Genomic DNA, 15,214 nt, shown 5'->3' with positions numbered 1-15,214 from the left:
CTGAGGACTCTGATGTGATTGGGGGGAATGATGACTCTGGGTGTGGAGGGTACTGAGGACTCCGGTGTAATGGGCGGAAACTGAGGACTCTGATGTGATTTGGGGGGAAAGGGACTTGGGAGGACTGAGGACTCTGATGTGATTTGGGGGACAAGCTCCTGAAGGGGGGGATACTGAGGACTCTGATGTAATGGGGGAAGGAGAGGAGGGATTGAGGAATCGGATGTGATTGGGTGGGGGGAATGAGGACTCTGATGTGATTGGGTGGGGGGAATGCAGACTCTGATGTGATTGGGGGGGGGACTTGGGAGGACTGAGGACTCTGAGTGATGTGGGGGGGGGGGGGGACTGAGGACCCTGATGTGATTGGGGGGGAATGGTGACTCTGATGGGTGTGGAGGGGACTGAGGACTTCGATGTAATGGGGGAAAACTGGGGACTCTCATGTGATTGGGGGGGTGTACAGACAGGATCCTGAAGGGGGGGGGATACTGAGGACTCTGATGTAATGGGGGAAGGGGAGAAGGGACTAAGAAAGCATATGAGATTGGGTGGGGGGAATGAGGACTCTTGATGTGATTCAGAGTGGGAAGGTGTTCTGAGGACCCTGATGTGATTGGGGGAGGGGGGATGATGACTCTGATGGGTGTGGAGGGGACTGAGGACTCCGATGTAATGGGGGAAAATTGGGGACTCTGATGTGATTGGGGGGGCAGGATCTTCAAGAGGGGGGGGATACTGAGGACTCTGATGTAATGGGGGAAGGGGTGGAGGGATTAAGGAAGCGTATGAGATTGGGTGGGGGGAATAAGCCCCATACACACGATCAGAAATTCTGCCAGCAAAAGTCGGATGAGAGCTTTTGGTCAGAAATTCCGACCGTGTGCATGCTCCATCGGACTTTTACTGGCAGAATTCCCGCCAGCAAAAGATTGAGAGCATGTTCTCTATTTTTCGGTCGGAAAAAAGTTCCGATCGGAAATTTCGATCGTCTGTACAAATTCCGACGCGCAAAATTCCTATGCATGCTCGGAAGCCTTGAACTTCATTTTCTCGGCTCGTCGCAGTGTTTGTACGTCAGCGCGTTCTTGATGATCTAAAGTTCAGAGAACTTTTGTGTGACTGTGTGTATGGAAGTCAAGCTTGAGCGGAATCCCGTCGGAAAAACCATCCATGTTTTTTCAGACGGAAAATCTGCTCGAGTGTACGGAGCATAAGATGTGATTCGGAAGAGTGGGAAGGTGTTCTGAGGACTCTGATGTAATTAGGGAGAAGGGGGCTTGGGAGGACTGAGCAGTCCGATGTGATGTGGGGGGGCTGGGGGCTCTGATGTGGGGGGGACGACTGAGGACCCTGATGTAATTGGGGGAAGACTGCGGACTTTGATTTGAAATTGGGGATTCTAATGTGATGGAGGACCCCCATTTTTAAAATGAGGTGCATTGATTTTCCAATATTTTCATAGGGGGCCATGACTGAGGTGGATATAACTCAGAAAATACCTTCTTTCTGGCTCCTGGGGGCGGCCTTCACTCTAATCTGCTGCAGCCCCAGAATGTGGGAGATATTACAGCATCATTCTCTGGTCCTGCATTGTACATGAGGGGGGCGGGGCACACAACTGACTTAGGTGAAGGTTGTGGAATGGAGAAATAAGTAATTGCGTCTTCTACCTGCTTCTAGAATAAAGGAGCATTAGATTGGGGTGGGGGGAGGTGGGGGGGGGTACCAAAAGCCAAATGAAGTTCAGCTTTAAAATGTATTCCATTGAAACATTACGATGAATCAGAATGGATACTTGCTGAAAACATTCGTCTTTCAATAAAAACAAATGAAGTAATTGTCTCTGTATAAAGAAATGTGATTGGAAGTATAAACCTGGTTCTCATATCGCTCTGAAGATTTTCTCTTTGCTCTTGCAGGTGTTTAGCTGCACGTCTTGTCACGAGGTATTTAAAAGACGGATGGAGCTGCGGCTTCATATGGTGACCCACACCGGAGATATGCCTTATAAGGTGAGTGGAGAGATGGGATTGGTTACATGTGATATGTCGGGGCGTGGCTTGAGAGTTTCGGCAGTGGACGGAGACCTTCCCATCCTGAAACAACATCGAGTTGGGCTGAGCGCTGCCCATCCATTCAAAGGAAGCTTTGTACTTTTATGATTGAATACAAAGCTTCCTCTGATTGGCTGAGGCAAAGAGGTGGGCAGATGACGTGACAGTTTTCAACCTCAGCCAATCAGAGGAGCTTTGTATTCGCTGCCTGTGAGTTGCTCTGCGGGGCTCGGCCCGACCCTATTTAGTTTCGGGAGAGGCGGGGGAAGTCCCCTGTTCCACAGCGCTGTATACTGTATGAAGCTGAAGCTGCCCAGCAAGAGCACCTTGTTGGTGAGCAAATAGTTTTGCTATTGTTCATTTGGGTCAGCTTGGTCCTGTTTAAAGTTAAATGAAACCTGGCGATCAGCTTAACCACTTCCCGACCGCGCTTTAGCCGAAAGACGGCTACAGCGTCCAGTTCATAATCCGTGGATGCCCTCCAGAACCACACAGTGCCCCCCTCCCCCTCCTCCCTGTGCGCATCTGGCACCCTCTGTGATCGCTGTGTGAAGCTGATCCCAGTAAAGGGCCAATCAAAACGGCCCTTTATCATGCGATCAACTGTGTCCAATCGCAGCTGATCCCATGTAAACAGAGTTGCTGGTTATCAGCATTCCTTTCCTCACGCGTTGTCTCAGCGTGAGGAGAGAAGAGCCGACAACCAACAATCTGACAGCGGACCGTTTACACCAGGGTGGATTTGATATAAAATCATTTTTAACCGCTTCACCCCCGGAAGATTTTACCCCCTTCCTGACCAGAGCAATTTTGCAATACGGCACTGCGTCGCTTTAACTTACAATTGCGCTGTCGTGCGACGTTGCACCCAAATAAAATTGAGGTCCTTTTTTCCCCCACAAATAGAACTTTCTTTTGGTGGTATTTGATCACCTCTGCGGTTTTATTTTTTGCTCTATAAACAAAAAAAGAGTGCCAATTTTGGAAAAAAAAAAAGCAATATTTTTTACTTTTTTCTATAATAAATATCCCCCCAAAAAATATATAAAAAAATGTTTTTTTCCCTCAGTTTAGGCCGATACGTATTCTTCTACATATTTAAAATCACAATAAGCGTATATTGATTGATTTGCGTAAAAGTTATAGCGTCTACAAAATAGGGGATAGATTTATGGCATTTTTATTATTAATTTTTTTTTTTACTAGTTATGGCGGCAATCTGCGTTTTTTTTTATTGGAACTGCGACATTATGGCGGACACATCGGACAATTTTGACACATTTTTGGGACCATTGGCATTTTTTACAGCGATCAGTGCTATAAAAATGCATTGATTAGTGTAAAAATGTCACTGGCAGGGAAGGGTTTAACCACTAGGGGGGCGATCAAGGGTTAATTGTGTTCCCTAGTGTGTGTTCTAACTGAAGGGGGGGGAGGGGACTGTGTAGGGGAGATGACAGATCTCTGTTCATACTCAGTATGAACAGACAATTTGTCTCTTCTCCCCTCAGAGAACCAGAAATTGTGTGTTTACATACACAGATCCCGGTTCTCGGTGTGCCTCGAGCGATCGTGGGGCCGACATAACTCCCGAAGTTACTTCCGGGTATTGCGGGCTCCAGCGTTGTGATTGGCTGGAGCTGCGATAATGTCACTCCCGCGCAGGCGCACGGGAGCCGCCGGTACCGGCACACCCACTGAAGCAAGCAGCACGTACGTGCCGTTGCTTCAGTTTGCTTCAGTGCCCATGTGCCGATGACGTCGGCACATGCAGGTACAGGGGATATCTCCTAAACCTTGCAGGTTTAGGAGATATCTGGGGTAGCTACAGGTAAGCCTTATTATAGGCTTACCTGTATCAAAAAGTGTGTTGTAAGGGTTTACAACCACTTTAAGTTTGAAGAGGGATGGCGCGCACAGCGAGGAACTCCCAGTCCAATTTGAAAGATCCTCTTTCAGGTGCTCAGGCTCAGTGTGTCCTTCTACACTACAACAGAAACCAGTTAAAGGATTGATCCGGCAACTCTGTAGTCCATATAGCGATTTTTAATGGTTGGTTCCAAAAAGTGACAAGCGAAACAGTTGACGCGTTTCGGCAACAGCCTTAGCCATAGCATGACTAAGGCTGTTGCCGAAACGCGTCGGCTGTTTCGCTTGTCGCATTTTGTAACCGACCATTAAAGTCACTATATGGACTACTTGTTACTGAAGTTTGTCGCCATTTCACAGTCGCACACACGTTTTAAGGTTTGACATGTTGGGTATCGATTTACTCGCCACATCCTCCTCTTTTTTTTATATTGTAGCAAGAAAGTCAGCCTAAAATTTACTTTAGTGTATTTTTTTTTACTGAAAGTTCCAGGAACTTCTTTTTGGCGACAGGCATCCCGCGATTTTGTTTGCGTGATTTTACCGCGATGCGTCTGGCGGCAATCGCAGCAAAGTCGCGCCGCCATGGCGAGTGCCATTGAAAGTAACAGGGATCGCAAGTGCGTCCCACGTTTTGCAGTGATGCAGAATCACGACGAGTCCGCCCGCCATCCGGAACTCCATGGTGTGAACGGAGCCTATGGGTGTCTTTTTTTTTTTTTTTTTTAATTTGGTTTTCAGGCTTTTATGTAATCTTCAGTCTTAAAGAAGAGCACAAAAAAATTAAATTAAAAGTCAACAGCTACTACAAATCCTGTAGCTGATGACTTTTAATATTAGGACACTCGCCTGTCCAGGGATCCCGCGATGTCGGCACCCCAACCGATTTTCCGATCGGCTCTCGGGTGCTGCCACCACCATTCATGGTAAGGGAAACGAGCAGTGAAGCCTTTCGGCCTCGTAGCCGGTTCCCTACTGCGCATGCCCGAAGCACGCTGAGCTTTCTAACTGGCACAGAGGAGGGGGGGGGCGGAGTTTTCCACAGCGAGGTCTTCTGGATGTGGGGGACAGGTGTCTGTCAAAAACAGGTAACCCCCCCGAAAGGTGCCAAATGTGGCACTGGAGGGGGAGAGGAGGAAGATAAGTGGAGCTCCCACTTTTGGATGGAACTCTGCTTTAAATTTTTTTTTTTTAACCCCTTCACGCTGACAGTACGCATGTATGCAGGCTCAGTAGACTTGGCCTTATTCTGTGGGGACGCATATATACGGAGGAATAAAGTGGCAGGAACTATGTTCCACATAGGGGGGGCGGGGAAGTGTAATGTCCCAAGGGCAAGATAAAAGCAAACATAGGGACCACTGGGCTAGATGATGCTGGATGTCCTCCAGCCAAGAAATGAGGCGGGCTTAATCTGACTTGCTGCAGCCTCTAATGCACTTGCACCTATTCATTCCTGTGGCTGTTCTCCTCTGATTGGCTGGGGCCATAGGAATGGTTGGAGCAGGGCTGCACATGTGCAGTAGTTTTTGTCTACAAAGGCTCTGTGGTTGCCGTAGGCAACACAACACTTGTCCTTCCCTCCTCCTCTCATTGTGTATCCTCCTTCCTCTCTATAAAGAAGCACGGATTTCATCATACAGTATAGGGCGCCCGTTCTGCGTGTTGCGGTTTGGCACGTCTCTCTTATTGACTTCATAGCGGGCGGTTATGTGAGACGAAACTCTCCTAATATGGGAAGAACCCCGATGAGGGAAGACAAGTCACTTCAGTTCAGCTGGGAAATCGCTCGGTGTCTGCGGAGGAGAATGTAGTCTGACAAGTGTTGTGTTCTGTCCTGGAAGCACATCAGATTTCCTATAGGTGCCAAAACACCCCGCCAGCCTTAAATCTGAACTCCGGGGAACACAAAAATGCTTGAGGGAACCCTACTGCAAGGGTTAAATGCTCATTTAGGTCTGGGGGGCCACACTTTTTACTTACCCCCCCCCCCCCATCCTCTGCATTGCAGGACTGGTCCCCCCCCCGCAGACTCCTCTCCCCTATGCTCTAAGCAGTTGGATGCCCGCTGGGGTCATTAACCACTTTGGCTCCGGAAGGTTTTACCCCCCCTTTTCTTCATGACCAGGCCATTTTTTGCAATACGGCACTGTGTTACTTTTACTGGTAATTGTGCAGTCATGCAACACTGTACAAAAAATGACATTTTAGTTCCCCCCCCCCCCCCCCCCCCCCCCCCCACAAATAGAGCTTTATTTTGGTGGTATTTGATCACCTCTGGGGGTTTTTATTTTTTGTAATATAAACTAAAAAAGTCAAACAAATTTGAAAAAAAAACAAAAAAAAAAAAAAAACCAAACAATTTTTTTATTTTCTGCTATAAAACATATCCAATAAAAAAAAATCAAATTTCTTTATAAATCTTGACCAAAATGTATTCTGCTGCATGTAGAAAAGAAATCCCAATAAGTGCATATAGATTGGTTTGTATGAAATCGTCTACAAACTACGGGATGTATACTGGAGGTTTTGTTTATGTATTTTTTTTTGTACTACTAATGGAGGTGATCAGTAACTTATAGTGGGAATGTGATAGTGCGTGGGACAATGTGACACTAACTGACACTGGGGGGGGGGGGAATTATACTTACCTAGGTGTGGATGCAGCATCTGTCCCCCGCCACCTCTAAAACTAAGAACTGATCCATCAAACACCGCTGATCACTCAGTTCTCCCTGAGCAGAAAGCACTCACTGGAGCGTTGGGCTGTAGAGGGGGCAGGAGCGGGCAGCTCAGACTCTCAGCTGATCACTGAGAGGCAGAGCCGGGTGCTGGATCTTGACCATATGGTCGCCATCTTGCCCTGAGCCTGGACCGGCTCTGTGACGTCAGCAGACTTCAGCCCGCTGTCTGCTGAAAGCGGGTCACAGTAGTGCAGAACGACCTGCACTCCCACAGGAGAAGTCAAGCCAAGCGCGCTTTCCCCATACTTCTCCTTTTAATACAGTGATTGGTGATAATAATATACACTGTCACTGTACTAATGACACTGGTTTGGAAGGAGTTAACATTTAGGGTGATCAAAGAAGGTTAAATGTATGCCTAACTATGTGTAATGTGTGTAGAGTGTGCTGCTTTTACTATTAGATTTGTTTGGGATGAGATACTGACAGATAGCTCCCTCTGTACAGAGCTCTGTGTTGTTTACCAACACAGAGTTCTGGGCTGTGATTTGACACCGCTGTTAAGCAGGTCCCGGCCTTGAATCATTGGCTTGGACCTGCTGCCAGGCTTCCGCTGTGTACAGTCACAGCAGGGGGGGGGGTGCATACACGCACCCTAAACCTGGAAGTAGGCAGAGAAATACGGGTACGCAATACATTTCTGTCAGCAAGTAGTTGAGTGTCTCTTAATGTACAGTGGGGGAAAATAATGATTTGATCCCCTGCAGATTTGGTAAGTTTGCCCACTTACAAAGAAATGAAGGGTCTATCATTTTTATCATAGGTGTATATTAAATGACAGAGACCGAATATCAACCAAAAATCCAGAAAAAAGAAGATATAAATGGAGTTGCAGTTCATCGAGTAAAATAAGTATTTGATCCCCAAGCAAAACATGACTTGGTACTTGGTGGAGAAACCCTTGTTGTCGATCACAGAGGTCAGACGTTTCTTGTAGATGGTGACCAGGTTTGCACACATCTCAGGAGGGATTTTGGTCCATTCTTCTTCACAGATCTTCTCTAAATCCTTAAGGTTTCTTGGCTGTTGCTTGACAACTCAAAGTTTCAGCTCCTCCATACATTTTCTATAGGATTAAAGCATAGTTCCACCCAAAAATGGAACTTCCGCTTTTCGGATTCCCCCCCCAGTGTCACATTTTTAGGGGGGGGGGCAGATACCTGTCTAATCCAGGTATTTGCTCCCACTTCCGGCGAATGATCGCCGCAGAATCCGCGGCGATCTACGCCATGTCCGGCCCCTTCTCCATCCCCCTCCCTCCCCCCACTGTCTTCTAGGAGAGACGCAGGTCCCAGAAGACAGCAGGGACCGTTTAGAACGCGCAGCGCGATTCGCGCATGAGCCGTAGGGAACCAGGCTGTGAAGCCGCAAGGGTTCACCTCCTGATTCCCTTACTGAAGATGCCGGCGCCTCCACCTGGGAGCCGAGGGACGGGTCGGCTTCAGGTGAGGACATCGCGGGCGCCCTGGACAGGTGAGTGTCCTTATTTTAAAAGTCAGCAGCTGCAGTATTTGTAGCTGCTGACTTTTAATTGTTTTTTTTCTTTTTTTGGCGGAACTCCACTTTTAAGGTCTGGAGACTGGCTAGGCCACTCCATGACCCTAATGTGCTTCTTCTTGAGCCACGCCTGTATTGCCTTGGTGGTATGTTTTGGGTCATTGTCATGCTGGAAGACCCATCTATGACCCATCTTCTTCAGGGTTCTGAAGATGGGTCATGGATGGATCTTCCAGCATGACAATGACCCATAACATAGCACCAAGGCAACAAAGGAGTGGCTCAAGAAGAAGCACATTAAGGTCTCGGAGTGGCCTAGCTGGTCTCCAGACCTTAATCCTATAGAAAATTTATGGAGAAACTGGAACTTTGAGTTGCCAAGCAACAGCCAAAAAACCTTAAGGATTTAGAGAAGATCTGTAAAGAAGAGTGGACTAAAATCCCTCCTGAGATGTGTGCAGACCTGGTCACCAACTACAAGAAACGTCTGACCTCTGTGCTTGCCAATAAGGGTTTCTCCACCAAGTACTAAGTCATGTTTTGCTTGGGGATCAAATACTTATTTTACTCTGTGAACTGCAACTCGATTTATAACATTTGTATCGTCTTTTTTTCTGGATTTTTGGTTGATATCCTATCTCTATCATATAAAATACACCTATGATAAAAATTATAGACCCTTCATTTCTGTGTAAGTGGGCAAATTTACACAATCTACAGGGGATCAAATTATTATTTCACCCGCTGTATTTACCAAATAAACCTTTAAAATGTAAATTTACATTTTCAAAAAAAAAGCACCCCAAAAGTGATGCGATTTTGCCACGATTATTCCACTGCAGTTGTGGCAAACTGCGCCTTTTTCAAAATTCTGTGAAGCTTGTTGCCCAAAAACTTGCAGGAGCTTCTTTTCGATTGACAAATGCACATAGTGAATGGGCCGGTCCTATGCAAAGTGCAAAATTCCGCTTTTTCCGAATACGCCAAAGTGTGAACTCAGTCTAATGCATAGAATGCGCTTGATTAACAGTTGTACTAATTTTGTGTGACAGAAAAATGTGAACTACCTCCATATTATTCTCCTGGGTCTTCTGAAAATATATAAATGTTTTTTTTTTGGGGGGGGGGGGGGGGTTAAGTAATCTTCAGGCCTAAATTGATTTTTATATGTGTGCAAAGAATGCAAAAATGTCTCTGGCAGCGAAAGGGTTGAAGCTGAACTCAAGATTAACTAAACAGATAAAATCCATAGATATTTGCTGTTTGTATTTCCGGCCTTTCAGCCTGTTTCATATTCGGTTCTTCTCCTGTGTCCCCGCAGTGTTCTACCTGTCCTCAGCAGTTCATGCAGAAGAAGCATCTGCAGAGCCACATGATCAAAATGCACGGAGAGCCAAAACCCCACGCTGTGAGTATGAGGGTGCTGGATGACCAATGCTGGGAGACCAGACTCAGGCCCCCAAGGTCCTGACCCTCTCCAATGAGGGGTCACAATGTTTGTGGATGAGACCCAAGAGAACAGAAAAGTCTGTGGTCACAGCCATTCAGATACCTTTAACCACTTCCTGCCCAGCTTAGATGGTGGGAGACTGCAGACATGATACAAGAGATGGTCAGAAACTGCAGACAGGATGCATGAGATGGTCAGAGACTGCAGACAGGATGCATGAGATGGTCAGAGACTGCAGACATGATACAAGAGATGGTCAGAGACTGCAGACATGATACAGGAGATGGTCAGAGACTGCAGACATGATACAGGAGATGGTCAGAGACTGCAGACAAGATGCATGAGATGGTCAGAGATTGCAGACATGATACAAGAGATGGTCAGAGACTGCAGACATGATACAGGAGATGGTCAGAGACTGCAGACAGGATGCATGAGATGGTCAGAGACTGCAGACAGGATGCATGAGATGGTCAGGGACTGCAGACAGGATGCATGAGATGGTCAGGGACTGCAGACAGGATGCATGAGATGGTCAGAGACTGCAGATATGTTACAAGAGATGGTCAGAGACTGCAGACATGGTACAGGAGATGGTCAGAGACTGCAGACATGATACAGGAGATGGTCAGAGACTGCAGACAGGATGCATGAGATGGTCAGAGACTGGAGAAACGATACAAGAGATGGTCAGAGACTGCAGACATGATACAATAGATGGTCAGAGTCTGCAGCCAGGATGCAGGAGAGGGTCAGACACAGACATGACACAGGAGGTGGTCAGAGACTGCAGACAGGACATTGCCAAAGGGCCACAGGTTGGGCACCAGGGCGATAGATGCTAAATGTTCATTAAAGCTTGAAAGACTTGAATTGTCTGATTCATCTGTCGTTATGTGTGGTTGGTATACATTACATATATATGTGTTTTGGTAGCCGCATTAGTGAGGGTCACCCGTACGCTCATTGTTCGCTGTCTCTAATCGCAGCATTACATTGCAGTGCCCCACCTGCGGGAAGTGTTTCTTCACACGGACAGAACTTCGGCTGCATGAAGCGTTTAAGCATCGCGGGGAGAAGCTGTTTGTGTGCGAGGAGTGCGGTCACCGAGCCTCGAGCAGGAGCGGCCTTCAGATGCACATCAAAGCCAAGCACAGGTCTGCCATTCAGGTGTAAACAATGGACGTTCTTGTGCGTGTGATCACATAGAGTTTACAGTGTGGAAAACCTCTGTATTATTTTGTAAATCCCATTAGTGCAGCCTTTCTAAACCACCTCCCATAGTGCCCCCCAACCTCCCATAGTGCCCCCCAACCTCACATAGTGCACCCCAGGCCTCTTGAGACCCCCCAGGCTGCTGCAGAGTCTTTACCTCTCCATAGTGCCTCTGTGTCCCCCAACCTCCCACACTGCTCCTGAGTCTCCTCCAGAAACCTCATCTCCTACAAGGCAACCAAATCTGCTCCCCACAAACCCCCCCCACCCCCCAAACAACCCCCTTCTCCACTGTCTTCAAGCAAAAGGGTTACAAATCACTGCCCTGGAGAAACCTTTGAAATCTTCAGGTCTCAGAGAACTGCTAAAACCAATTCATCAGCGGTTAGTGGGGAAAAATAATTTACATTGGTGATCAGTGAGAAGAATGTTCCTTACATTGGTGATCAGTGAGAAGAATGTTCCTTACATTGGTGATCAGTGAGAAGAATATCCCTTACATTAGTGGTCAGTGAGAAGAATGTTCCTTACATTGGTGATCAGTGAGAAGAATGTTCCTTACATTGGTGATCAGTGAGAAGAATGTCCCTTACATTGGTGATCAGTGAGAAGAATGTTCCTTACATTGGTGATCAGTGAGAAGAATGTTCCTTACATTGGTGATCAGTGAGAAGAATGTTCCTTACATTGGTGATCAGTGGGAAGAATGTTCCTTACATTGGTGGTCAGTGGGAAGAATGTTCCTTACATTGGTGGTCAGTGGGAAGAATGTTCCTTACATTGGTGGTCAGTGAGAAGAATGTTCCTTACATTGGTGGTCAGTGAGAAGAATGTTCCTTACATTGGTGATCAGTGAGAAGAATGTTCCTTACATTGGTGATCAGTGGGAAGAATGTTCCTTACATTGGTGATCAGTGAGAAGAATGTTCCTTACATTGGTGATCAGTGAGAAGAATGCTCCTTACATTGGTGATCAGTGAGAAGAACGTTCCTTACATTGGTGATCAGTGAGAAGAATGTTCCTTACATTGGTGATCAGTGGGAAGAATTCTCTCTTACAGAGAGCTAAAAAGATCATTGGTGTCATGCTACTCTGCCAAATGACTTTGACTCTGGAACTATGTAGGTACCATCAAATGGCAGGGGTCAGTCAACCACAGCTCAAGGAACCCTTAGCAAAATCTGAAAGAACCGTAGTTGAGAATGACTGTATTAGAGTATGGATCGAACATTAACTGTGTCAGCTGAATAGAGTATAAACATTGTGGCGGGTCCTGATAATGGATGGGAGGGCTGTGAGGTCTTTTTGCATAATGCGATCAGCGAGAGACTTGCCCATATATGGGCATACTATTTGAAAATCTTGTTATGGAACACACCCATAAATTATCTTGCACCGCCACATGCCACCAAACATTATACAGGACCTGTAGTGAGCAAGTATGGGGGTAGCCATTGCTGGCTTTTCCTTCTGTTCCCTGGCTGTCGTGCTGATCCAATTACTTTGAGTCGCTGACCTGGAACAAGTATGCCGACCAGGACGTTTGTCTTAATGCCGACTCCTGGTCTGCATGCTTGTTTTGGGTGTTTTCAAAGCAAAGACAGCCATAGTTCCCCCGTAGATGGGTTCTAAAGATTCTGTTTCTTTCTCCTTTGACAGAAACGAACGTCCATTTGTATGCGAGTTTTGCCACCATGCCTTCACCCAGAAAACCAACCTCAATATGCACCTCAAGACTCACACGGGGGAAAAGCCTTTCCAGTGCCACCTGTGCGGGAAGACGTTCAGGACACAAGGTGCGTGGGGGCGAGAAAAGTACTGCATGGGAATAATGAGGGTTTGTGTATACAGAGGATGCTGGCTGCAAAGCTAAGAGAAAAGAATGACGCAGAAAAGATTACAGTGAACACTGATCACTTAAATAGGCCTAAGAGTCCTAAAATTTTAAAGTCCATAAATATAAAAGTCCGATGCAGACGTCCCATCCGCCTCTTTATTACATTACTATGGCGCTACTGCGTGGCCTCTGGAGACAACTAAGGCGTTAAACGCCCATCTGAAGCCTCTCTACTTGCAGCCTTCCTTTATAACCCTAAGATGCCAGTCTTTGGCTACCTCCACATTCATCACTATGCCCTACAGTGGCGGCCGCTCCATTATAACCATAAAATGCCAGACAGTCTCACTTCTCAAATGGTCTCTCCATGGTTGTCAAAGAACATTTGACAAGCTACGTGAAAATCACGACCTCCTCCGTAGGGCGTTCTTTGGCTATCTCCAAATTCATCACTATGCCCTACAGTGGTGGGCGCTCCATTAGTGGCGCCACCCCCTAATCCATGCGCCTGGCCCCTAATCTACATGCAGGGCGCCAGACGCATGGATTTCAATGCGTTTTTTTTTTGAAGCACATGATTAAAGCCTGAGGCTACAATTGGCTTCAGAAAATATATATATATTTTTTAATATGAAAAAAATATATATATATATATTTATAAAGCAACACTAGTGCCCATAGAGTGAAGCAGTTCTCTGTAGAAGACATAAAAGGGAACAGCAGGGGGCGCCAGACTAAGTGCCTGCAGGTTAGTACAGCAAGATTTACTAAATTAACAACCAAATGGCTTCTCACATAGATAAAATAAAAACAGGCAGGGGATGTAGTAACTAGCGATGCAAGAAAAAGAGGGTCTGGGACTTTAAATGAGGTAGATGTAGCATGGCTAAAAGATGAGTCAATGTGACAAGACATGTTGTATTCGTTAAAAAACATGACCTGGCAATATGAGGACATACATAGTAAAGAAGCATAACAATCACATATTATTGACCAGATATTCATAAAAAACAATCATAGCAACTTGGAGATGATATACTGAGGTATTGGACGATTGTCCATAGTAAAGAATCGCTTGAAAAGCAGCATGGTGGGGTAGCTTGGAAGTGGATGAAATAAAACCATCTAAAAAGAAAATGGTGCTTTAAAATTGGCCCGGCGCACGTTTTTCGTGGTTTCCTACCACATCATCAGGGGTGAGGGCACCAATGTCTGTAAAAAGACATGATATGGTCCAAAGTTACACCTAAACACAAGGGAAACTATGTAAAGGAGGGGAGAAATGAACTCATCCCACTAAGTACTTACATTTCAATGAAGTCTAGACCGTGTGAACGTGAAAACTGGCGGCTGCTTGAAATGTTCATCCTGGGAGCTGAGGAAGGGGCCTGCAGGATAGCCGGACACACACAATGATCCCCAGAGAAAAGGAGTAACTAGTGATGTCTGGGGTAGACGGAGGTGTCCCAGAGTTAACCGCAAAGGGCAAGCCGGGTATGTCCTCTCCAGACCAAAGGGTGTCAGCCAAATGGTATTGTAACCAGCGTGGAATGCAGGTGAAGCCAGGCGGAGGTGACGTCAATGGGAGACCACAGACAAGGGGCAGCTGCCTTGGGACGCCAGGCTGGGGGGGAGTAAAATGCCTCTGTTGACAGACCCCTGTGCTCCGTGCCCCCATTCCTGGTCCGCTCACATTTCTATGGTGTCTCTTCCACTCACCCGCAGTGTTTAGCCCTCTCTCCTCCCCCACAGCTCCGCTTCGCCTCCTCTCAGCCTGCATTTCCAGCGTTGTCTGCGTCTCTTACTGTGCCGGGGCACCCTGCGGGATCAGAGCCCCCCCCCCACCAGGACTCCACTGCTCACATCCTCCTGCTGGGATCTGCTCCAGCCTGTATGCTGATCTGCAGTGCCGCCCCTAGCAAAACACAGAGCAGGAGGGGAGAGAGCCGGGAGAAAGAGCAGCCAGCTGACTTGCTGCATGGGACAGTGAACCGGGGCGCATGGGGGCAGCTAGAGAGTTCTACACCAGGCAGACGGGGCAGCACCCCAGGCAGACACAGCATAGGAGGAGAGCAGGAGGGGGAGACAATAGGACAGCATACACCATCCATACCTGCCTAGGAATGCTGATCCCACACTATACATCCATATACCGGAGCGCAATACAGCTACGGACCTCCCAATAAAAGATCATTAATCCATTAGGTCCCTTTCACATGATCGGTCCGATGGGGTCCATCTGTCCGTTTTTTCAGGCAGACCTGATCGGACCCTCCATTCTCTTCCTCCTGAGCGGTGAATGTAACCGGACGTGTCAGTTTACACCTGCCTACCTCCAATCTGGTCCCCTAAAACACAAACAGAAGGGGATCCTTTTGCCTCGGTCAGAACGAATGGGAGTCGAGTGTAAACAGGCGTTTCGTTCACATCCAACCGCCCATAGAGGAGAGCTGGCTCTGGGTCATCCGCCTGCCTAGCCGGGAGCAGCAGACACACCCGCTGCTGGGCAAGCAAACTCTGCCCGTGTGAAAGGGGTCTAAGGCA

The 15,214-nt window shown here is 47.2% G+C and overlaps 1 protein-coding gene across 2 annotated transcripts in view; it reads left to right on the top strand.

Annotated features, from left to right (window-relative positions):
• Positions 1-15,214, top strand: part of ZBTB48 (zinc finger and BTB domain containing 48) — a 55,113-nt gene that overhangs the window by 27,189 nt on the left and 12,710 nt on the right. For both annotated transcript variants that reach the window (XM_073603627.1, XM_073603628.1), the window contains exons 5-8: positions 1,923-2,015; positions 9,489-9,575; positions 10,620-10,774; positions 12,493-12,629. In XM_073603627.1, coding sequence (XP_073459728.1) covers positions 1,923-2,015; positions 9,489-9,575; positions 10,620-10,774; positions 12,493-12,629 — 472 coding nt within the window. The remainder of the gene's footprint in view (positions 1-1,922; positions 2,016-9,488; positions 9,576-10,619; positions 10,775-12,492; positions 12,630-15,214) is intronic.

The sequence above is a fragment of the Aquarana catesbeiana genome, linkage group LG10 (assembly GCF_042186555.1).
Source record: "Aquarana catesbeiana isolate 2022-GZ linkage group LG10, ASM4218655v1, whole genome shotgun sequence".
Taxonomy (NCBI): Eukaryota; Metazoa; Chordata; class Amphibia; order Anura; family Ranidae; genus Aquarana; species Aquarana catesbeiana.
The sequence above is the reverse complement of the archived record's forward strand: the minus strand, read 5'-3'. Positions and strand labels throughout refer to the sequence as shown.